Source organism: Tachypleus tridentatus, chromosome 9 (genome assembly GCF_004210375.1).
Source record: "Tachypleus tridentatus isolate NWPU-2018 chromosome 9, ASM421037v1, whole genome shotgun sequence".
Lineage (NCBI taxonomy): Eukaryota > Metazoa > Arthropoda > Merostomata > Xiphosura > Limulidae > Tachypleus > Tachypleus tridentatus.
In genome coordinates this window covers 65,854,800-65,882,025 of record NC_134833.1, presented here as the reverse complement: position 1 = coordinate 65,882,025, position 27,226 = coordinate 65,854,800, and the positions used below count along the sequence as shown (strand labels likewise).

Genomic DNA, 27,226 nt, shown 5'->3' with positions numbered 1-27,226 from the left:
TGCAATGGTTGGTAGAGATTCTACTAGATATGCTATCAAATTTATGTTAACTAGAAATTAATTTAAACTATTGGCAGAAAAATGTTGAATAAATGATATAAAGAGGGTTTTATAAACTGACATTTTCATGAAAACAGCAATATTTCCAACATGAAAGTTCTGTTTGTAACTCTTGTTGTCCTCGTAAGCCTGGCGATGGCGAAAGGCGACACTATAGAAGTTGGTTGTCAACTGATGTGAAGTTCATTTTCAATATTTATTACTATATAAGATGTTAAATAATCATATTACTTGAATAAATAGTATCTTTTTGTATTTTTCCATAAGAAAAACAAAGCAACAGAAACTGAAATAGAATATTATTGAAGTAAACTTCTTTATGTGCACAAGAACATTACGATACAAATGAAAATATCAAAATTGTCTCCTTCATGATGTCACAATTTCCAATAGCTCCAAGGATTCGATTCAGATTAAAATTACTTCCACAGAATATTTTAACTGTATTATACATGAGCTACTGGAATAATTCCATGAAAGTTTTACACTTCTATTTGCGTCTAAATGTTAATTTTTATTATTGCGGAAAATAGTATAACTTTTTCTTTCTATTAAATCAAGTATATTTTACTTAACCTTGCGTGTAACACAACGAAAATATCCTTCTAAAGTAAATCAAACACGTATTTTTACACAGAGACGAATAAAAAAAATCCTGAAAAATGAACAAAATAAGAAAGTGCGAGAGAAAAGTATTTGGTAAAAAGGACCTTGGGTAAATATTTGAAGTGTTATAACTAATCATTTTTCTTTAATTCATTACGATTTATGGAAACAATTTTTTATTTTCTGATTGACAGATATTCTCTTCAGTATGAAGAATTCTTAACATACGAATGGTACTTAAAAATTTATTCATATTGAGGGCAAGTTTGACGCAATAAAAATAAATGTTTAGAATGAAAATTTATGACGATAGTATTCAAATATTTAGGAAAGTATTTAACGATATTTCTGTACTTGAACATCGTGAAAATTATTCATAAATTGTTTAAAATTTGGTTTTAAAAAACCATAAGAAAAGCATAATTTAAAATTGCTAAAATAAAATTTAGAACAGTTATATCGTTCTTAAGATATGAATTTAGGTTTACTGTTAAATGTCACAAAAAATGTAGAATGTTATATTAACGATGATGCAACAGAAAGTGTTTTTAATCTCAAGCTTCCAGATGCAGTTGAGACTTGTAAAAAAAATGCAGTTTCTGAAGACAAATTGGACGAATTTTGGAGTGAAATCTGTGATGAAGGACAAGAAGCGAATATGCAGGTTATGATTAAATATTATGAAATTATGGTTTAATGTCTACTTGAATAATCAAAATTTAGTGTTTTGTCCCATCAATATAACTCAGTTTTAATTGTATTGGAATTGTATTTTATAATAATTATTATATTTTGTAAATCCAAAATTCCTTTAAATCTTTGTTTATATTAAGACTTCTCTGTAAAATGGAACCACTGATACCTTCACAAAATTTTACAGTCACTATTGTTTTTCAGATTCCATTTAAGTTCCATTTAAGCTTAATTATTTATCTAATTATATTTAACTATTAATTTTATTAATGATATTTGCAACATCGGAAAAATATGGTATTTGAAGGGAACTATTAATTTAGTTAAAGATAGATATAATGGTAGGAAACTTTGATTAAGCATAGGCACAAAAATGTAAAACTATGATATTACAATATAACTATTAATTTCGTGAAATGTAGATAGAACTATTATATTAAAAACTCTTAAAATATGTTCTGCATGACTCCATTTATATGTATTCATAATTCATAACTTATGTGTGAAATGAACCAAATGCTTGAATTTGCAGTAAACTACTGAAGAATGAATTATGTGATATATACGTACCGTATATAAAATTTACTTTCAGGCTTTAGACAAATACCATTTACAATTATGAAAGCTTTTTCCTCTAATAAAATATTTCATAACATTAAATCTTATTTAACTATTTTTGCAACAATGCAAAAACTGTATCGCTGACAATTTTGAAGTGGCTGGTGAGAATCCAGAATCTTTACTCATTGGAATAATTAAGAAATGTATCTGAAGATGTAAGTTAATATCGTTAATATCTACCAATATTTTAGAAAAAAACTAAAGAACTACCACTGAACTATGACGTCTTTTGTGCTAAAAAGTATATAAACATTATTATTTATAATAACATCAAATAATCTAACGCGTTGCATAAAGAGCGGTTGGAGCTCATTGTAACTGTCCACATATCTTGAACTTCAATTTCAGTAAAGTATATCAGGCGTTCAAAAGAATATTATGAAGATTTTCATTAATTAACCTATTTGATGTTGTTTTCATATTTATTATATTTTCGTATTATAGAAAGTTAATAATAAAATTATACTTTTATTTTCCAGATTTGTAATGTTATGAAATTATATGGCTATATTTTAATATTTCTACTTTAGATTTTAGTTTAAACATGTTATTTTTGAAACGATTTTGTTTGGAATTTCGAACAAAGCAACTCGAGGGCTATCTGTGCTAGCCGTCCCTAATTTAGCAGTATAGGACTAGAGGAAAGGCAGCTAGTCATCACCACCCACCGCCAACTCTTAGGCTACTCTTTTACCAACGAAAAGTGGGATTGATCGTTACGTTATAACGCCCCCACGGATGGGAGGGCGAGCATGGTTGGCGCGACTTGGGCGCGTAACCGCGACCCTCAGATTAAGAAGTGCGCCCTTAGCGCGCTAGGCTATCGTGTATAACTCGCAACAAATTTGGCACGTATGTAAAACAATCGCGGTCAAAGAATGAAGCCTAAAACGTCATTCCTGACTTGTAACGCGAAAAACACAGGCTGGTATGTTGAATGTTTATTCGTAATAATGTAAAAAGCGAGTCGATGTACATATATAAAAACTGAAATGAACAAAATTATAGCTTTATGAATAATACTTATATTGAAGTTCAGAAAGGAAAAAAACGTTAATACAACGTGTACAAGTAAACTATACAATCTGTACAACTTAAACTCAATGTAAAACATAAAAACCTTTTTTTTGTATACGCACATGATGTCACCAGTTTAACATTGACCGTGAAAATAAATACTGATCATGTCGGTCTTCTGCTGAAAACTAAGCTAACTTTTCTTCGTACATGTTATTTAATAAAACTGTTTACATTTCAAACTATAGAAATGTAAATTTCTTTAAAACGTCTATTGTTAGATTTTCTATTTTGGGAAAATGATGCAACATAACTATTAACTTTTGTTTACTTTCTGATTTCTTATGTACAAAAATTTTATAAATACAGAACATTAGAATAACCATATCTTAATTATTTAAAAAAGATAGTAACAAAAAGTGAGGAAGAAAACACAGTGACAATTATTAAAATTATCTTACTTTTATCTTTACATGAACTACTTAAATAACCGTTTGGATACTATTTCCTTGTGTGAAAATAAAATATTTTTATTCACATCCGTAATACCCTTCACCGATTGTAGGCCCAGCATGTCCAGGAGGATTAAGGCGTGCGACTCGTAATCTGAAGGTCGCGGGTTTTCATCTCCGTCGCACCAAACATGCTCGCCTTTTCAGCTGTGATTAATGTGTCGAACTGTAAATCCAATGTGTTATTTTTTGCGTTCACTTACCGCAAAAGTTAGAAATTAATAATAAATCGCGACTCGCAAAGGGTCGTAGGTGAGGTGCGTTATAACAGTAACAGCATATTCTTGTTATTCAACTGGAGTAGTGAGCGTGGTCGTGGAAGGTAACTTTTTTTAGTTTATTAATTTGAAATTAGAGAAGGCTTAACCCAGAATCCATCTTCTGATTTTCCGCAAAATTCAAAATAAACTAATATCACTAATTATCGCGTTTTCACACCCTAGTTGGGTACACTACAGATAGCTGATTATACTAAGCAATACAAAAAAAAAAGGTATTTTTAATTCTTCTTTTCGTAATGTGTTTACATTCAGTATTATCTACATTTATCCAAATCAAGATAGTGAGTGAGTTACAATCGATCCTAGTGGTACAGATATGGTATACTGAAATAATTAATGCATGGCAGGAACTATTGGTTTGCCCACCAACTGATCCAATGTTCTAGCCACAGTTTGCAAGATAAAACGTTATATACTTTTTTTTAACTTTATAAGCGTTAAAACTGTGAAGGTAAATCAAACTTGTTACCTAGGTAATATGTGCTGTTGAATGGTTGTCCTGCCTTTGATTAATAGTTCTAAATTAGGGATAACTACATTTGTACTTTGGTATCTCTAGCCAGTGTTTTACATCTTTCCAATTGAGAAATACCAATCCACCAAACAAAAATCTTATATTCTACCATCTAGGCTTCAGAATATTGTCATGTTAATAGATTATCTCGTTTCCTGTTTTAAATTTACGAAAAAAATATATATGAATGTTATACCGATTATTAGTGTTGTTAAAAATAATCAGTTGCTTCTCGTAATTATCTGTCAATTAAAGAAAGTACTTAAAGTTTTGGTCATTTATGTATGTGGCTTACTTCCAAGGTGCTTAGTTAAAGACCCAGCACGGCCAACTGGTTAAGGCGTTCGACTGGTAATCTGAGTGTTGAGGGTTTGATTCCCAGTCACACCAAACATGTTCGCCCTTTCAGGTGTTCGGGCGTTATAAAGTGATGGTCAATCCCCCTGTTCGTACCTTGGCGGTGGGTGATGATGACTAATTGCCTTCCCTCCAAGTCTTATCCTACTAAATTAGGAATGGCTAGCGCAGAGAGTTCTCGTGTAACATTGGAATGGTATAATGCAGTTTATTCGCCAAACTAAACAAAATTTTTACGGAAATATCAGTTTTTTCCACACGTTCTGAACAGTACGAACACTTTTTGCTCCTCCTATTTTTGGTTATTTGTTTATAAACAGTTCATTTGTCGTTTAACTTACATAAAATTGATGTAGATGTGTGTTATTATAATATTTACAATAAACTATCCGTCTATTAGCCTACTCGTGATACTTTTTAAGTTATGAGCAAAAAACTACTCGGGACACAGGGGTACGAACACTTTCTGTCGTTACTGTAAGCTGCAAGATAGATACGATAGATACAGACATTTAAAGCATGTGTTATAATATGGTAGGTACAAACATTTCAAGCACAGTTCGTAAAAACAAGAACTGACGACACCTTCCAAGAATAAAACTTATTTTGTTCTTTAAACTTACATTTGTTCCTAATTTGGCTTATCCATCAATAATATTTTTTCTTCCCAGTCTCTCGTTCTGTGATACCTTCATGACTATTGTTAAAAAAATACTAAAATTGTATGATTGCATATGGAGAGGACATGAAAGACATTTAACAGTTAGAAAAGGCTTACATTATAGATATTGCTTAACTGAAAAAAGAAATTTCCATGTCCATATAGAAGAAACACATATTTTATCCACTATTTGTAATTCGTTAGGATTTATTAATACACTTTTTAAATAAAATAATAAACTGTGTTTTCAGCTTTTGCACAGTTCAGTAACAGCACTCAGACAGACGGTGAATTTCTCCATGTGTTATCTGTTTTAGGTTTACTCACATAACTTTCAACAATAATTTATGTTTCATCATTATTAATATTGTTTTTTTTTTTATATAAAATTATATTGGGCATCTTTATATTTTATTTTATCATTAAAAAGTATCACAAGATGTTTATAACTAGATCAGGACATTTCATGATACTTAAGGTTTTACCAAACAAACTAACTTGACATATGTATCCAACTTTAAGAACCTATTACTGGGTAAGAAATTCCCACAGAAATAAATGCACAGATTTAAAATTACTCAACGTTATAATGAAATATGAACAACTAAATATAATTTTGTTTAAAATTCCAAAACTGGTATGGTTATCACCTCCTCCAACTGTTTTTATTACTTGGAACAAAATATGCACTGTATTTTATTAGAACCAAAATGTATATCAAATATATATAGTGGTATATATGCTACCTCCCACACAAATCAAACAGTGTAAAACTGTAAATTCCTTTAACGAAATACTGGTCACTTGTGTTTTCTAGATACATCTAAGATATGACAGTCACTTGTGTGATTCAAGTATCCAAGCAAAACATTTAAAAGTTTTAGAAAACCATACAAGGTTCTTAATTTAAAATGAATGAACACTGTCAATATTCATCAAGCCTTCAAAACTAATACAATACTTTACAATACATGAAATACTGGAGATTAATACAGAATGTTAGCATATTTTCAAAACTGAAAAAAAGAATGATATGTGATAAAGCACTTGCAAAAATATATTAATTGTTTACATTTATCCTGTGTTCCTTTTCTGAACTTTTGTGTATGACTGAATGGTGGGTAACTTGTCAATTAGTCTACACCCCTAAGCAACAAACTAAATGGGAATGAATCTGAAAAAAAAAAAACACCTAGTTGTCAAATGTGAAATAAAGTTTAGATGGAAAAATGACTGGCACAGTATTTACAATGTTTATAGTTCAATCTAATAGACTTTACCCTTTAAACAGCATGAATGTTGTGGGTAGCAGCACACATTGATGATGGCTCCCATTTAAGGGTTAAAAACATTCACACATTAATACTTTTATGTACATGCTTTTTTCAGGAAATTATATTACTTTAAATTTTTTTATTTAAAACAAAGTGTTGCACCAAGTTTATATAAGGTTGAGAAATAATTCGTGAGCGTTTTCAAATAATTTCATTCAAGCATTACATGCAAGACTATACAATACTTCAATGCATGAACACATTACACCCAAAACATTTATTATGATACTTTATTTCATGTAATACCTAGGTATATAGTATGCAATGTCTTAAACGAAATTGCAAGAAATTAAATGAGAAAAGCAGATGGTGTCGAAAATGCTCGATTTTGTCCACTTGACATTCCATTTAATGAGCTGAAAATGAAAGCAAAAATTAAAGGCATATGAAAATCAAACACACCATCTATTAGAGCAAAAAAATATCTACCAAATGACATGAAATATTTTGCGAAAGCGTTTCATTTATGAATATATTTTTTAACTTGAAAAAACGCTCACGAATTATTCCTCAACCCAATAGAAAAAGTTAAAATATTTTTAATTTGGAATATGATTACATGAGAGTAAACTAAATAATTTGTTTACTCTGTAATTTGTCTACTGTTGGGATCAAACCATAATTTTAGGTATTACAGAGAAATACTATAACTTAATATAAGCTGAATAAAAAAATATTTTGAAACACTTTTACCAGAATAAAAAAAACAACGTTTTAATGGGTAAACATAACTTTTATTGTTTTTGTTATTTCATTCAATAATGGTAGATGTCTGAACCCAGAAATTTTTATTTATATTCCATGTTCAGTGTATAATATTTATCAGTTTTACTCCACAGAAGATTAAATTTACTTGGCAATGTTAATTTTTTTAGAGGAGTTACTTTCCCAAAATTAATTTTGGTTGCTATTAGTTACCTATGTTCATAGTTGCTTTTGCTTCAGAATTATTTCAAAAACCTTATTAACTAAAAATAAATTTCTGTCCAACTTGGTAAAAGATTATATTTCTTCTATAATACTCACACTTTGTTTGTGAAACCTAGATTATCTTTCCTTTATTTAAATTTATTAGATGTGCAGATAAAAAAATACTAAGATTAGTTTTATATATTTTAAGCCTAGGCAACAAATAATCTCTTAAGATTCATCGCCTATTCAAGTTACTGCTTAAAGCGCACATTAAAGTGATTAAATAATAAAACAACTTAAAAATATAACAACTGGTATTACCAGACTAAGTTTATTCCGTTACTCAAAAAACCATGTTAAACTCAATATTAGTTCGCAAGTGATTATCAGTTTTAAAACACACGCTTAAAGTCACTTAGTTAGATTATAAATATCATTCATTAATGTTGTACACCACAGTTCATACATTAAACACCAAATTTTATTTCACAAGATATTGGTCTCTACCACGAGTTGTGTGGTTACATTTGGTCATTATTAATAATTATTATTACCCACTCCGTATTAGTATTACTCTTATTAATTATTATTATTTGTGCAACCTCTCATTTAAAGTAAAAACATAACAAGTAAAAGATACACTAATATTATTTACAGGCTATAAATAAAATGACCTGTCAGCATCACGAAAGGAAATTCATTTACAATTTTCAATAATTTCTATTGAGGTATCCAAGCACATTATAATACCATTATTAAGGTGCTTCATTTAATATTTTCATCACGACCATTCCGCTCTCTCCCGAAATTCTACACCTAATTCTGTTATTACAAACAGTATTCCTCATCATGCGTAGAAATGGTGTGTGTTTTATTCAAAACCCAAAGGCCTGGCATGGCCTAGCGCGTTAAGGCGTGCGCTTCGTAATCTGAGGGTCGCGGGTTCGCGCCAGAGTCGTGCCAAACATGCTCGCCTTCCCAGCCGTGGGGGCGTTATAATGTGACGGTCGATCCCACTTTTCGTTGGTAAAAGAGTAGCCCAAGAGTCGGCGGTGGGTTGTGATGACTAACTGCCTTCCCTCTTGTCTTACACTGCTTATTAGGGACGACTAGCACAGATAGCCCTCGAGTAGCTTTGTGCAAAATTCCAAAAAACAAACAAACTTTTCTTTAATAGCAGAACAGATGAAATATCGAAAAGTGGAACGACACGTCACGTGGGTACCACACTGTTTGCCCAAGGAAAGTATGACGCTATGAAATTTAAATATATAACATAACGCCTACTCGGACTGAAATTCACATATTATTCAGACTTCAGGGATTTTCAGATTGTACAACTCTTCAGTATAGACAATCTTCCATCGTACTGACATGACACACACTGTGGTTTGTATTGCTAAATAAGGATAGGTTTTCTTGTGTTTTTATTTGTAACCAATATATTTTATTTCAATAAAGTCAGTAAGTCTGAGTGACATTGAGAATTATGTTTTAGTGTTTACTAATCGAAACTCCTGTAATATAGTGGACCAATCTTATTCACTCTTTAGTAGTATATCTTAAACAGTGTGTAATAATTATTTTATGTTTTTGCGAAATTCCGAATGAATATGAGAATTTCAGTACAAACAATTATTTATTTGATTTTAAAATAGTTAATTTTACGCTAACCCGTATATTCTATATTAATTATTTGGTTTAGAAAAAGAAACACATTATATTACATCTCATGATTTAATGTTCATTAATATTGTTAACCACCTTTCAAGTTTTGTTCAAACTGTTATTGTACAATAAGTTAAGATTTTTAATCCCTTGGGGCAAGGTATAACTATGTTAAATATTTTTTGCTATGATATTCAGATTAAATCAACTTTAAAGAAGAAAATTAAAATTTATTAATTTGCTTTCAAAGTTTTGTAACATATAAGTGTTGTAGAAACGCAAATAAATACTATGTTTTTGTTTAGTTTTAAACTAATGTTTATTTTTCACAAGAGAAGAAACCTATCACGCAAACATAACTGTGCCAAACAAAGAAACAATAACATCATTTTATTTCTAGCCCAGGCCTTTCAGAAGAGGTAACAATTAAAACTGTTAGTGCATGTAATGTTTCTTAATGCATCAATTACATTTTGGAAATTGATGGGTCTCTTGATTTAATTGCAGTTTCAAAAAGTTGGCAAATTACAAATAAGCATCACTTCCAAAAGGTAGATGCCAATATTTTCTGTTTTTCTGAAATGATCAAGGCTTTTTGAAAGTGTTATTTTCAACGTGTTACACTGAAACGTCATGCGTAATCCACATATGCTTTTCATATCGTGATTGTCATTCTGAGACCTGAATTGATTTGGAGCCAAATCCTAGGAAATTCTCTGACAGATGGTCGCTTTTTCGTTAATGTGATATTGCCTTCGCCAGAAATCGGCGTTTGTTGGCTTAATTTTAATACCAGAAAAATTTAAGGTTTCTCTCGATTTCCGAGACACAACTGAAAAACTCTGACGACTATAGAGTGGAAGCACGTAGGAACAGACACCAACCTACGTGAGGACACGTTAACTGTTTCTTCACAGAATATGTTGTTCGTAAATTGCCAGTTTAAGTATCAAATGCAATTAGTAATATTTTATGTTATATTTATTGATTGAAATATTATGGTTTCAATAATAAAGCAATTTTTAGAAAAAACTTAATGGAAAACAAACACGTAGTGGAAGGTTTATGAATCTAGGCCTAAGATATTGATGAAACTCGAAGAAGAAGATGATATGGTCGATGAGAAGAATTAATGTTTGGGTTCTTCACAATCTCAACTAGTATAACATAGTATCTGGAACAACCTGTTGAAGAAAATGACATCGTTGTAACCCATGGTGCTCCTTTACAAAGATCAGTAAACAACAGAAAAGTCTGGAAAAAACATACTTATTTTGGTTTCTTTACTTATGGCCATGGAATTACGCTTATAAATGTTAGTTTAGCCAGATTTTCAGAACACTTTCTGACATGCTTGAGTAAAAGTTGATTTTTCGTTACACAAAACAACACAATGTTTATAAGCCTTAAGACGTACTATCTAACCACTTGGAGGGACGTAAAAGTTGGCATACATATGTATTTTTTTCTGCTAAATGATAAAGACTCGAAACCAAAGTCAACCATACATAGTATAATACATATTATTAATTTGTTTGCATTACCAATTTTTCTTTATTTAAGATTTTTAGTCAGGTGAAATTCTCACAAAGCTAAAACTCGTGTTTCGGTACTCATGATGGGCAGAACTTCGACAGCACATTGTGTTGCTTTGTGCTTGAGTTCAAACAAAACAGAGGTGAAAACTTTATGTAAAACTGAAGGTACCAAGTAAATGTTACTTAAAACTACGTTTGAACATTAATTAATACACAAAAGAATAAATATCTTTGAATAACAGTTATTTCGTGGTATTATAATTCCATCAGCTTGAAATATAAGACTTTCCAGATGAGAATATATAACACCATCTTTTTTAAGAGTTGGCGGTGGGTGATGATGACTAGCTGCCTACCCTCTAGTCTTACACTGATAAATTAGGGACATCTAGCACAGATAGTTATCGTGTAACTTTGCGCGAAATTCAAAACCAAACCAAACTTACGAAAGTAAATTTAATAGGTAATATCCTATTATGGACGACATTAAGTTGCACTTGAAAGTGGACTGTTCAATTACGACCTTCGAAAATTATTTTTCGATTCAAAAAAAAATATATTTTTTTTAAATTTGTGCAAAAATACTCAATGGTTGTCTACTTTAGCCGTTTTGAATTTAGATGTGATAGATTGGAAGACAGCTGGTCAACTCCACTCACCTCCAATCCTTGAGCCTTTTTTAATGGAATTAATCGTAACTTTATAACGCTCCTATAGTTAAAGGGACGAATATGTATGGTTAGAGGATTTAAACTTGCGACCCGTAGGTGGTAAGTTAAGTGATAAAACAATAGGGCATTACAGGCATTATAATGTGGGTGTTTGTGTGTGACGAATTTGGAACGACAGAGATTTCCATAAAGTGTCTTTGATATAATTATATATGGTTTGTTTTGAATTTTGCACAAGGGCTATCTTCCAAAAAGATATTTGTCTCGCAGTTCTGAGTCAGTAGTTAGTTTTATAATTGTTTTTAGTTTTGTTCTTAATGTATAATTGTTCTTCTAAAATCATGGTTATTCTTTTAAACAAATGTTCTTTAATTTAGTACTGTGAAGCGTTTGTATCATTTGTGCAAAATTCTTATCTTTTAATAGTGAAAAATGTTTTAGCTTTGTAAGTCCATAAACTTACTTTTGTTTTACTAGGGTCACGTAAAGTTAATATGAGTTATTGAATATAGCACTTTTCATCCAATTAGGACAGTTGATATCTCGAGGTTTTAGGCTGTCATATATGTGAATAATAATTACCTGTACGTGAATATCGCAAATGGTTGCTGTTGACACTTCTACATCTATATTTATTACCAGAGTACATTACAAACCCACTTACAGCTGTTCCTATTTACATTTTAATTATTTCCATCCCTCTGAGGTACAGCGGTATATCTACGGATTTACAACGCTAAAATCAGGGGTTCGATTCCTCTCGATGGGCTCGGTAGATAGCCCGATGTGGCTTAGTTATAAGAAAACACACACACGTTATTCCCAAGGGTCAATTCATACGTCTGAGACGTCTGTGCTTTGACGTAGTTTGTAGATTTCACACAATATATTTTGTAACTGTACTTTTGTTTTACTAGGGTCACGTAAAGTTAATATGAGTTATTGAATATAGCACTTTTCATCCAATTAGGACAGTTGATATCTCGAGGTTTTAGGCTGTCATATATGTGAATAATAATTACCTGTACGTGAATATCGCAAATGGTTGCTGTTGACACTTCTACATCTATATTTATTACCAGAGTACATTACAAACCCACTTACAGCTGTTCCTATTTACATTTTAATTATTTCCATCCCTCTGAGGTACAGCGGTATATCTACGGATTTACAACGCTAAAATCAGGGGTTCGATTCCTCTCGATGGGCTCGGTAGATAGCCCGATGTGGCTTAGTTATAAGAAAACACACACACGTTATTCCCAAGGGTCAATTCATACGTCTGAGACGTCTGTGCTTTGACGTAGTTTGTAGATTTCACACAATATATTTGTAACTGTTCTCGAGTGATGCAATTATGCTCGCAAAACCAACATAAGAGTTTCTATAACATTCTTTCAGAACTGTTGTAGCAAAGGTAACTTTTATAATCGTTGCAACTTACAAAAAATATTATAAAACTGTTTCTGGTTTTTATGTCGTCATCAACATATCCCGATGTACAAGGTATCAGTAATTTGGATCGTTTTTTGTTGTTTCTAATGCCGTTAGTCACTAAAATGACGTCATAGCATATATATTAAGGCAAAAAACTGCAAATAAAGGTTACTAAAATAGTTAAACAGACTATTGATCAGCACCATGCTTCACTGAAATTAAAGAAAGTTTGAATTTTTGTAATTCTGTTTCATCTGACATTTAAAAAATGTTGATTCACATTTTTCAAATGATTTATAATTTATCTTTTACCTTTGTTAAAATTGTGAAACATGGGGCACATCTTGGATGACAACGACATTATTACGTAAAAAAAGAAAAGAAAGTCTTTATCTTCGTTTTAAACAAACAATAGAAATATAAAATGTCGCCACCAAATGCTACCAATAACAACACAAAGAGAAATGTGTAATAAAAGTGCACTGCTGGGCGTGACAAATTGTAACGAAAGGATGTTTTTAAGAATATCTCAAAAGGTATACGTTTGATATAAATGAAATTTATAAAGATTAAATATCAAATTATTATACACAACTTGTACAATTATCATTAAAGTTATACGAGATTTGCTAAAATATCATGAATTAAACATTGACAAATTATTAATCAAGTTCGTGACATGCGAGTGTAAAGACCAAAAATAGTTGTTGTTAAATGTAGTATTAAATATGACTGAAAAATTAATCTTTAATAACAAATTAAACCAAGAAGTCACTTAATACACAATGATCATAAGAAACTAATTAATTAATTTATTTATATAGCCACAATTTTTGTTATGGCTTTAACGAACCTATCATCGACAGAATGGTCACTTTTGAATGTATTTTATTTTAACATTGCCCTCCGCTGGTACAGCGGTAAGTCTCCAGATTTACAACGCTAAAATCAGGAGTTAGATTCCCCTCGGTGGGCTCGGCAAATAGCCTAATGTGGCTTTGCTATAAGAAAACAAACACACATACACACGCTTTAACATTTCAGTACAGCATTCCAGAGATCATTCTTTGATATAAATTTCTTCCACTAGAACAAATCGCACGGTTCATGATACTCCATAGGTTCAATATGGGGTTTAAATCTGGAGAGGAGGCTGTCCATTCCATAAGCCAGTTGTTTTTGAAACCTAACTTTGAAAGGTAATCCATTTTACCACCAGCATCATGAAATGATTCACTGTCTTGCATAAAAGTGACTTTTCGTTTGAATCCTAAATATTTGTTCTTGTACCGAGGTTCTCAGTTGTCTGTAAGAAATGTAATATAGGCGACAGGAATCATTTTTGTTCTAAATTATTATACCAACCTCAACTACAATGTAATGTATAGACATATATATATATATAATCATTCTTTTATCCGTCATTTACCGCTTTAAGTAAACTAATAATGGTGTCATTATATTATAAATTTAGTAATAATCATCTTTGTAACACGATATTCAGATTGCGCTGAAGAAGGAATATTGTAATTAAAATGTTTTATCGGCCGTCTTCGTCTTTGTTATTAAACATTGGTTTTCTCATCAAAAGCACGAATATAATGGTTTATACTTCTGGAAATCGAAACTCAGATTTTAAGGTTGTAAGTCGGTAAACTTGCCACTGGTCCACTGGAGCCCCAACTGCATATAAACAAACGACCCATGTTATGAAAACATTTTGGGTTTAAGAGCAGGATAAAAAGTAACCTTCAGATCGACTTCGGGTAAAGTTACAGTAGATGTTAGACATTAGAAAGTACGAAGAGTGCACGAATAAGCTGCATCCGTACATCACAGAATAGCCTCTAGTAGTAGCGGGGGACTGTTGGAAAGAAATTGTACACCGAAATTGTTGAACCCTAACAAGAAGAACTTACAACAGCTATTCAAAGGTTGAAGCGAGTTATATTGAATATATATTAATGAAATGCACTGATTACGTTATGCTAAAATGATTTAGATTTTGCAAACAAGCAAATCACTCCACACTCTACGTTATAAATTCTATATAGAATAGATGTATCAGAAATATGTTTTGACGATGTTTGGTGTTTTTTTCTTGTACGTTAAGATATACTGTACAAAAGAGGTAAATGTGTCCTAACCAAATGGCGACGTTCACAAATTTTGTCTTTGAACTTATGGATAATAACTTCTTCATACGTTCATGTATAAAATGAATACACAACCTTGACTATAGCGATATATAAGCGTACAAAGTAATTTTAATTCCTTATTTTAATATAATATTTTCTGTGAATTAGTTAGTTGTTCTGGTATGTGGAAAGGCATATAACTTGCTCAACGATAACGTTCATTGAGTTCTATCTGCCCTTTGTTATTTTTTAAAAATAACATCTGATATGATCTGTGGAGTTGTACACAACAAGCTATCTATGCTCTGCCCACCATGGGTATCGAAACCTTGTTTCTAGCGTTGTAAGTACGTAGACATGCCGCCGGGCCTCTAGGGGGAGTAAAAGATGGAAGACTGGATGAGCAGGAATGAGAGGGGTCGAAGTGAGTGACAACGATAAACAAGATGGTAACTGTATGAAAGGACAGTACAAAATATAGGACTCTGGTAGAAAGCTGACAGATATGTAGCTTATTTCAAACAACAACAAGTATTGCATTGTACAAACAAAATTTAAACTGAATTGTTTGTTGTGTAGAAAATAGTAAGTCATACACTTAACAAGAATATTCCAGATAATATTCAGTATACACATCATACAAATGCTAAAAATTATTAACAGCGTAATGTTTGGAATTTAAAAGAAAAACTACTATCTTATCATTTCAAGTGATAAAATTAACCGATTCATGTTAAAACTTAATAAAAATTGTTACCCGTAAAATTTTGTGAGGTGGGAAAAAGAGCAAATATATTCAAACTCAGCAGCTGAACTATTGGGGCAGATCGCACTCTGCAGTTCCGACGTCTGTATTTGTCTTTGACCTGTGCTGAGCCAATGGTTAACGAACTTGAATACAGAAAGCAAGTTTCTAAAAGAAGATTAATCTGAGCTCAGAAAATTTGTTTGTCATTTTTACTATAAGCACAATAATGCTAAGTTAAATTTATTTTCACTATTATAGAAACTCAGACTTTCTTTTTCTTACCTTTCAAAACAAAAGATGTATTAAATATACATGTTTCATTACATGCATTTAATGTTAAAATATCTGCTTTAGGAATAACAAGAAAGAGAAGGATTTATAACGTCAAACAGATAACCGGTTACTCCAAAACTTAAACTGTATTAAACATAAAGAGTGTTTCCAGGACACATAAGAAAATTCATATGGTTCTCAACAGAACAAAACTGTATATTTATACCATTTAATATTGCTGTATATTAGATGTAAGTCCTTTCACGGAAATATATTAAAGCTGTAATGTGTATAACGTGCTCTAACAAAGTAAAGCTTCTACAAAGAATAAAAGTGTAAAAGAACAGATTTGGGTCACGTGATATTATGTGAATGGAAGTCTCATAATTTAGAAAGATCACTCCGTTATTGGTTTGTAGCAAACACGGTTCGTCCAATCTGTGAAAGAGACTTGCAATGGTTGCTAGAGGTGCTCTAACTATCAAATTTATGTCAACTGGAAATTAATTTAAACTATTGGCTGAAAAATATTGAATAAATGATATAAAAAGGGTTTTCTAAACTGACATTTCATGAAAACAGCAATATTATCAACATGAAAGTTCTGTTTGTAACTCTTGTTGTCCTCGTGAGCCTGGCGATGTCCAAAGGCGACACTATAGAAGTTCGTGAGCAACTGATGTGTAATTAGTTCATTTTCAATTTTTATTACTATATAAGATATTAATTAATCATATTACTTGAAAAATAGTATATATTTTTTGTATTTTTCCATAAGAAAAACAAAGCAATAGAAACTGAAATAAAATATTATTGAAGTAAACTTCTTTATGTGTACAAAAACACTACGATACACATGAAAATATCAAAATTGTCTCCTTAATGACGTCACAATTTCCAAATAGCTCCAAGGATTCGATTCAGATTAAAAATATTTCCACAGAATATTTTAACTGTATTATACATGAGCTTCTGGAATAATTTCATTAAAGTTGTACACTTCCATTTGTGTCTAAATGTTAAGATCTATTTTTGGGGGAAAATAGTATAACTTCTTCCTTCTATTAAATCAAGTATTTTTTACGTAACCTTGCATGTAGCACGATGAAAATATCCTTCTAAAGTGAATCAAACACGAATTTGTATTCAGAGAAGAATAAGGAAAATCCTGAAAAAATGAACGAGATAAGAAAGTGCGAGAGAACAATATTTGGTAGAAAGGCATCTTGGGTAAGTATTTGGAATGTTATAACTAATCACTTTTTCTTCAGTTCATTACGATTTATGGAAACAATGTTTTATTTTGTGATTGACAGATATTCTCTTCAGTATGAAGACTTCTTGATATACGAATGGTATTTAAAAATTTATTCATATTGAGGGCAAGTTTGACGCAATAAAATTAAATGTTAAGAATGAAAATTTATAACGACAGTATTCAAATATGTTAGGAAAGTATTTAACAATATTTCTGTACTTGAACATCGTGAAAATTATTCATAAATTGTTTTAAATGTGTATTAAAAGAACCAGAAAAAAGCATAATTTAAAATTGCTAAAATAAAATTTAGAACAGTTATATATATCGTGCTTAAGATATGAATTTAGGTTTACTGTTAAATGTCACAAAAACTGTAGAATGTGATATTAACGTTGATGCAACAGAAAGTGTTTTTAATCTCAAGCTTCTAGATGCAGTTGAGACTTGTAAAAAAAATGTAGTTTCTGCAGACAAACTGGACTAATTTTGGAGTGAAATCTGTGATGAAGGACAAGAAGCGAATATGCAGGTGATGATTAAATATTATGAAATTATGGTTTAAACTCTACTTGCGTAATCAAAATTTATTTCAATACGTTGTGCGAAAAAGTTTAGTTGGAAACATATCTGTAGAGTTCATAATATAATTATTATATTTTGTAAATCAAAAAGTTCTTTAAATCTTTTTTTTATATTAAGACTTCTCTGTAATACGTGTAAAATGGAACCTCTCATATCTTATAAAAATTTTACAGTCACTATTGTTTTTCAGATTTTGTGAAGTCAGTTTTCAAAAGTTCTATTTAAGCTTAACTATTTATCTAATCATACTTAACTATTAATTTCATTAATGATATTTCAAATGTGGTATTTAAAGGGAACTATTAATTTAGTTAAAGATGGATATAATGGTAGGAAACTTCGATTAAGCATAGGCACAAAAAGGTAGAAATATGATGTTACAATATACCTGTTAATTTCGTTAAATGTACACAGAACTATAATATTAAAAACTCTTGAAATATGTTCTGCAGGACTCCATTTTTATGCATTCATAATTCAACTAACTTATGTGTGAAATGAACCAAATGCTTGAAGTTGCAGTAAATTACTGAAGAATGAGTTATGTGATATATGTGGTATATAAAATTTACTTTAAAGCTTTAGACAAATACAATTATGAAAGCTTTTCCTGTTATAAAACATTTCATAACATTAAATCTTATTTATCTATTTTTGCAGCAATTCAAAAACTGTATTGCTGACAAGTTTGAAACAGCTGGAGAGAATCCAGAATCTTTACTCATTGGAATAATTAAGAAATGTATCTGAAGACGAAAGTTAATACGGTTAATATGTACTAATATTTTAGAAACAAACTAAACAACTACCACTGAACTACGACATCTTTTGTGCTAAAATAGTACATAAACATTATTATTTATAATAGCATCAAAAGGTTATACTTTCAAATAACCTAACGCGTTGCATATCGAGCGGTTGGAGCTTACTGTAACTATCCCCATATCATGAACTTCAATTTCAGTAAAGTATATCAGGCGTTCAAATGAATATTATGAAGATTTTTATTAATTAACCTATTTAATGTTGTTTTCATATTTATTATATCTTCGTAGTATAGAAAGTTAATAATAAATTTATACTTTTATTTTCCAGATTTTTAATGTTATGAAATTATATGGCTATATTTTAATATTTCAACTTAGATTTTAGTTTTAACATGTTATTTCTAAAACGAAGATAACAAAACACTTATTAAAACCTATATTTCCTTACATATTCTGATAAAGTACTCCACAGTTAAAATACTATGACTAAATGACATAGTTAACTCTCGTTATAAAGCTTCAATTACACATTAGGATAGTAATTCTGAAACAATTAATTTTATATGTTTGATGTACACCAAAGAAACAGATGTTGTATTTATCCCTATACACTTATAACTATATATATATATATATGTATAGCAACACTTTGCATTGAAGAATGAAATACATCATTGGAGAAATTTTAAACACATGTATCAAATCTAAACCAACTAAAATAATGAAACAAATATCTGAAATAAAGATACATTTTGTTTAATTCAATAACGAAAACAGTCTCATATAAGAAACAATTTTAAACTTTTCAATTTTATGACTACCAAACTAAGGTACATACGTTTATATAGTTGAAATATAAAAAAATTATATTGTTATTTTTTAAAATTGGTCAGTATTATGTTATTTTATCCCATATTTAGTATTAATTATTTTGACTGATATATTTGATGAAATGCATTTGTTTTTGTTCTGAGTGAATTCACGTTAGAATTTAATTATTTTAATGTTTATAATTGCAGCTTAGACGGATCACTTAACAGTTGATGTGGACCAACATTTACATATTACCTATGATATAATAATCTGAATCTGTTGTGGTTTCCTTCTTTTCGGTATTTGCTTCACTGTCTAATACTTTTATCTAGAAAATAAAACTTTAATAAAGCAATAAGAGTGTTGAATTCTAAGTTGTGTCAGAGTAAAGACCACAGTATGTTATTGTTATTTCACTTAAATATATGTTGTGGTTTCTTGGATACTTGGCTTCGAGGAAAAGAACCCACTGTTGATTTTTTTTTAATTAAAAATATATTGTGAATTACATTTACCCATAATGTTTCAAAAAAGGAAAACTGTCTTGAATTTCGAGTGTTTAAAAGTGAAAATGTGTTTTTGAAACTTTTTAAAAACCAGAAACGAATCTTCGCTACAATAGTCACGTTTGTTATTAAAGAACTTGTTTGTTTGTTGTTGAGTGCAAGGCTAAATAATGAAGTACCTGCGACCTCACCACCAAAAGTATAGAAACCCGATATTTAGTAACTTTAAAGTAGTTTGAACTTGATTACAAAACTGGAATGACAGATATTAAACCATTGATGGCTAATTCGCCATATAGGGTACAGACGCCTCTGACAATTGAATTCAAGATGTATACCGTGTACAACTGGCAAAAAATTTGGCACGCAGGTAAAGCAATCGCGGCCAAAGAATGAAGCCTAAAAAGTCATTCCTGACTTATTAACGCGAAAAACAAAGACTGGAATGTTGAATGTTTATTCGTAATAATGTTATAAGAGAGTAGATGTACATTTATAAAAACTGAAACGAACAAAATTATAGCTTTACGAATGATACTTCTATTGAAGTTCAGAAAGAAAAAAAAAAACGTTAATACAACGTGTACAAATAAACTATACAATCTGTACAACTTAAACTCGATGTAAAATATAAAAACCTTTTTTTGTATAGCACATTGTGTCACCAGTTTAACATTGACCGTGAAAATAAATACTGATCATGTCGGTCTTCTGCTGAAAACTAAGCTAACTTTTCTTCGTACATGTTATTTAATAAAACTGTTTACATTTCAAACTATAGAAATGTAAATTTCTTTAAAACGTCTATTGTTAGATTTTCTATTTTGGGAAAATTATGCAACATAACTATTAACTTTTGTTTACTTTCTGATTTCTTATGTACAAAAATTTTATAAATACAGAACATTAGAATAATCATACCTTAATTATTTAAAAAAAGATTGTAACAAAAAGTGAGAAAGAAAACACAGTGACAATTATTAAAATTATCTTACTATTATCTTTACATGAACGACTTAAATAACTGTTTATAAACTATTTCCTTGTGTGAAAATAAAATATTTTTATTCACATCCATAATACCTTTCACCGTTTGTAGGCCCAGCATGTCCAGGAGGATTAAGGCGTGCGACTCGTAATCTGAAAGTCACTAGTTCGCATCTCCGTCGCACCAAACACGCTCGCCTTTTCAGCCGTGAGGGCGTGATAATGTGACGGTCAATCTTAGTATTCGTTGGTAAAAGAGTAGCACCAGATTTGGTGGTGATGACTAGCTGCCTTCCCTCTAGTCTCCCACTCCAAGCCCTCGTGTAGCTTTGCGCGAAATTCAAAAACAAACAAAACCAGGTAAAAATTCGAAATGAAGTCTCGCAAACCAAATACATAATGGACTAAAATTTATTATTTAGTACTGACTGTTAACAAAGGCAGTAATAAAAGCATGAGAGTTTGTCAATAGGAGTTTCATACAAGTGTTAGGTTCTAACTGTACCATCAAATCAAAACAGAAATTGGACAAGTCAGCAAAGCCAACCAGGAACAGGTTTATAAGGTTGTGTTTTATACTAAATAACCTGTTGTGTGGTTTGACGAACTTGTATTGGTCACAAAGACAAACATCTTGCACACAGACCAATCGTGCTATGCTTTGCACTGTGATGTAATATGTGTATGTATTTGAAAAAAATGGATGGGACTATATGCAACTCTAAATCCACGAAGAGAGATCACTTTTATTAGTTATGGCATAATGGTCAGAACAATACTTATCGCACTGGTTTAAAGTACTGATATTATACATGTATTTGTTTCGGAATTCGCACGTATCTTTACAAAGCAATTTTTAATTTTTTGGCTGATATGCTAAAACTGTGATGGCTACTCAACGCCATCTACTACACACTTTGACTTCTCTTGAAGAGCATCCATAACCTTAACCATAGAAGGGAGTGCGCTTTATCTATTTGGCATGGCACAAGGAATGCTATACAACATAAGCAAGTATCAACAGTCAGAACATTGTTTCACTAATTGATAATACAAAGATACATCTCGCTTCACTGGATAACATCTTCCTGTAATAAGAGTGTATTAAATGAATGGTCTGACTGATTGTGTACAGGATGCTCTTTGAAGATGCTCGATAACACGTGTCACTGTCAGTTGAACTGATGAACTTGAACTAATTCGGATAGAGAGGTTAGCTACCTTATCCCAGCAGTTCATTGATACACTTATAAAATCATGCCTTATCGACTAGGATTTATAATAGTTAGTGAGGCGATTATACGTTTTACTAACAAATAGTTTCTGAAACTTTATAGAGTTTATAAGTCTGCACAATAAATACCGGTCAGGTGATACTTATTTTCCTTGAAATATGACCTTTGAGAACCTATGGACATTAATTAATAACAGTGATTGTGCTTTTTCATACATATAAAACAGATATATACGTTCACCCCTTAACTGTTTTAGAACGTATAAAATAATTTCATTCGACAAAGAAATTGTTCACATTTCACCCCCAAATGTATATGTCTGTAATTATGGAATTTTTGAAGCTTCTATATATTCAAATCTTTAGTACATGCCACGAATTTTCTTTTGTTTCCTTCCACATACAGGGCCAATCTCTTAAATATGTTATCTTAAAATAGCTTTTTAAAAATATTTATTACTAAGAGAGAAATGTTTAATTTAAAAATGTTACTCATTGGAGCCAAAATTAAAATATTAAACATTGAATAATACTATTTTTATCATCCTGGTATTTCAGCGATAAGTCTGTAAAAATAAGACTGGGAATCATGCGTGGTTCAGTGATTAACGTGTCGAACTGTAAATCCAATGTTTTATTTTTTTTGTGTTCACTTACCGCAAATGTTAGAAATTAACAATAAATCGTGACTCGCAAAGGGTCGTAGGTGAAGTGCGATATAACAATAACAGTATATTCTTGTAATTCAACTGGAGTAGCCAGCGTAGTGGTGGAAAGTAACTTTCTCTAGTCTATTAATTTGAAATTAAAGAAGGCTTAGCCCAAAATCCATCCACTGATTTTTGTCAATTTTCAAAATAAACTTATCACCCTAATTATCGTGTTTTCACACCCTAGTTGGGTACACTACAGACAGATGATTATACTTAGCAATACAAAAAAAAAGGTATTTTTAATACTTCTTTCCGTAATGTGTTTACATTCAGTATTATCTACATTTATCCAAATCAAGATAGTGGATGAGTTACAATCGATCTTAATGGTACAGATATGATATACTGAAATAATTAACGCATGGCAGGAACTATTTGTTTGCCCACCAAATGATCCAATGTTCTAGGCACAGTTTGGAAGATAAAACGTTACCTACTTTTTTTTAACTTTATAAGCGTTAAAACTGTGAAGGAAAATCAAAATGGTCACCTAGGTAACATGTGCTGTTAAATGGTTGTCCTGCCTTTGATTAATAGTTCTAAATTAGGGATAACTACATTTGTACTTTGGTATCTCTAGCCAGTGTTTTACATCTTTCCAATTGAAAAATATCAATCCACCAAACAAAAATCCACCATCCAGGCTTCAAAATATTGTCATGCTAATTGATTATCGTGTTTCCTGTTTTAAATTTACAAAACGAAAATATATGAATGTTATACTGATTATTAGTGTTGTTAAAAATAATCAGTTGCTTCTCGTAATTATATGTGAATTAAAGAAAGTACTTAAAGTTTTGGTCATTTATGTATGTGGCTTACTTCAAAGGTGCTTAGTTAAAGGCCCAGCACGGCCAGCTGGTTAAGGCGTTCGACTGGTAATCTGATGGTTGGAGGTTTGATTCCCAGTCACACCAAACATGTTCGCCCTTTTAGATGTCTGGGCGTTATAATATGATGGTCAATCCCACTATTCGTTCACACAAGCAATACGTTTGTTAATTTACAGCAACTTAAGGTAAGGAGAGAGTTCTAGAGAGAAACATTAACGATATATATTTAACTTTACTCTTATAATAAAGAGTGACTTATGTAAGACTAGCACGAGAAATATATCTCCAGTTAGTCAATGACTGTACCTTGTGAAATAAAGTAAATGAGATTATTCTTGGAATTTCATTGCACTTAGAAAGAAATAAAAATTTACTGTTAGATTCAACTTACTATCAACACGTCTCTATCAACACGATACATTTACACTAAATTTCTATGTTAAGTGATTTTAAATAGAACAAGAACGTAGATGTATAAAATAATTCAACATTAAAGTTTTTATTCAGAACTGACTATAAATGGTTCAAATGAATAGATGGTAGCAATGCATATGTCTTATTTCCCTTTACCGTATGATACAACTGGTTTAGGCCCGGCATGGCATGCATGTTAAGGCGTGCGACTCGTAATCCGAGGGTCACGGGTTCGCATCCTAGTCGCGCCTAACATGCTCGCTCTTTCAGCCGTGGGGGCGTTATGATGAGACAGTCAATCCCACTATTCGTTGGTAAAAGAGTAGCCCAAGAGTTGGCGGTGGGTGGTGATGACTAGCTGCCTTCCCTCTAGTCTTACACTACTAGATTAGGGACCGCTAGCACAGATAGCCCTCGAGTAGCTTTGTGCGAAATTCAAAAATAAACAAACAAAAACAATTAATGGTTTAGATCAATAGATGGCAGCAATGCACACGTGTTATTTCCGTTTACTGTATGATAAAACGTTCAAATGAAACTTACGGACAATACTATCCCTTTCGCGTGAGTAAGCAACCTCACTCATGATACAAATGTAACTAATTCTTTCAGTTTGAACTCCTATATTATTGCGAATCGTCCCCAACAGTTGGTCAGGCTAATACACAAGAATAAAATGAATTTATACAAGATTGGGCTGTTTTATATATTTCTTTATGACGGATGGAGAAGTTTTCATTTCTCATGGAAATAATATATTATACAGCAAAGCCAAATTTGTGACACTGGCATTTACCATTCTAAAAAATCAATAAAATAAAACTTTGAATTATATTCTCATGTGAAAACTTATAAAACTTCACTAGCACAGAAAATGCTGTCCAGACACTTTGTTGTGAATATAATAATCTTATATTTGAAGATGAACTTTCTAATATACTAAAAATTAGGAAATTAGTATAAAATATATTGGGCATATTTGACTTGCAAGTTATTATGGAACATAATTTGGAATTAAAAACAAACTTCCTGTAAGATACGTGAAAGTGATTTACATTACAGTCGCAAATCTCGAAACACTACTCACTTCTAAATATTTTTATATAACTTTAGTATAAATACATGTAAATCTTGATTCATATGTTGTTTTATTCAGACCTTATATAAATGAAAATGTGTAAATCCGTGTTTATATCGAAAATAAGTTAATTTCTAAATTTCATTATCCAGGTCACAAAAGCAAAGTTTGAAGGGAATAATGGCCATTTTCTGTATTTTTACAACATAAGCAATTAAGAAATAACACATACTATTCGGGAACAAAATTTGTGTTACATAGTGTTATTAAAGTACATGCTTCTTACATCCACAGAAATTTGCTTAAAACAATTAATTTTTTTTCAAAGAACTGTTTGTAAGCAATAAATGTTTCTGTAAAAGCTATTTTCACTTAACATTTTGAAGAACAGATTTTGCATAGGATCTGAAGAATTAATATTATTTTACTTGTGTTTGTGTTTTTTTGATAGCGAAGCCACATCGGGCTATCTGCTCATGCTACCAAGGGGAATCGTTGTAAATCCGGAGACATACCGCTGTACTACCGTGGGGGGCGTTATTTTATTTATATATAAATATATACTTTATTTTTCTCTATGTGCTGTATATAAGAGATCTGCTATAAAATTAGTGTAAGAAACAAACAGTGGCTAATTACTCAATAGCAAGAAAATATGAAATATAAAAATAGACATAGAAGCAGTTTTCTTGTGGAAATATTGATGGACAAGTGTTAAAGTGAGATTTTTATTTGTTAAACATTCTGAAACTGGAATGCATCGAAGTTACTGTGATTGTTGACGTTTTTTTCTTTCGTCAACAAAAAATGCTTTTTACTGATATATATTACATTGACTGTGAGAAGGAATAATTAAACTGAAAAGGTGAACAGAACGCAGTATTTCATAGCGTAACTTCACACTTAAAACAACAGCAACATTTTACAAACTATTGTTTTATGTGTTCTCTCTTTCTTTTATCTTTAAGTTATTATTATATATATATAGATATATGCTTTAGTGAAACTTTATTATTCTAATGTTCTGTGTTTCTCAAATTTATGTAGAAATCGAAATCTGAATAAAAGTTTATAAGCATTTATAAGAATGAATATATTCTTTGATTGTTTAGTTTTCTTTTTAAGAGTTAAAAGCAGACTAGTATTAGAAGTTGTGTTTGTAACTAATCAATGTAGAGAATATTGTCAGTAGACGATTTGTTAATAAATATATAAATAGTTTACGATGAACAGCATACAGTAGAGAGACAAAAGCAGCCGAGAAAGTGGAGTTGTTAAAAGTTCGACTAAAGTAAAATTAACCGCCCCAGGAGGGAAAGGACTAATTGTTTATCCAGACATTGTGATCAATATGTTAGACGAAAATTAAGAGTCGAATTTTTAAAAAAATGATAGTATATTTTACCAAAGGGAGTTCTGCAGTAATTGAACTAGCCTCAATGGACTTTAAGAAATAAACAGACAATACAGAATTAAAAAATGGAACAGACGAGTTTAAAAGTATAAAATACAGCCGTGGTAATCCAACAATAAAGTAAGTAAAATATATATTTAGTTAGTTTGACGATAGTAATAGAAAAGGTAGTTAGGTTTGTCAACAGAAATTATAGAGTAATTGAATAGGCCTAAGTGGACTTTTCACAAGAAAAAAACAACTATGTATATAGTGTTTATGATACGTGAGTAATCTCTGTAGTGTAACGAATCTGTTGTTCTTACATTTAACATGCTCCAAATTTATGTATTATTTTGGAAACGTGTGTGATGCCAATTTATCGTTGAATTTATCGTCCAAAAGTCATGCACACCTCCTGTAGAGGTATCCTAAGCCTCACACCGATACTTCTGTTAAATGTGTTGTAAGAAGTTTCATCAGTGCCAGAGTCATCACCGGATTAAGGGCAACTGATGCCCTGAGCACAGCCCAACAATGGTGGCCCCCTCGGCTCCTCCATGGCTTTACTGACAAGACATTAAGACTCAATAAGTGCTGAAAG

At 31.0% G+C, this 27,226-nt stretch overlaps 1 protein-coding gene and 1 long non-coding RNA gene across 2 annotated transcripts in view; both read left to right on the top strand.

The window, feature by feature from the left end:
• Positions 1-1,363, top strand: part of LOC143227385 (uncharacterized) — an 89,689-nt gene extending 88,326 nt beyond the window's left edge. The window contains exon 3 of the mRNA XM_076458837.1: positions 1,226-1,363. Within this exon, the coding sequence (XP_076314952.1) occupies positions 1,226-1,363 (138 nt within the window). The remainder of the gene's footprint in view (positions 1-1,225) is intronic.
• A 15,826-nt stretch (positions 1,364-17,189) lies between these two features.
• Positions 17,190-18,619, top strand: LOC143227124 (uncharacterized). Its single transcript, XR_013014894.1, has 3 exons — positions 17,190-17,271; positions 17,727-17,831; positions 18,545-18,619. It is a non-coding gene; the product is annotated as an uncharacterized LOC143227124 (long non-coding RNA).
• The last annotated feature ends 8,607 nt before the right edge of the window (positions 18,620-27,226 follow it).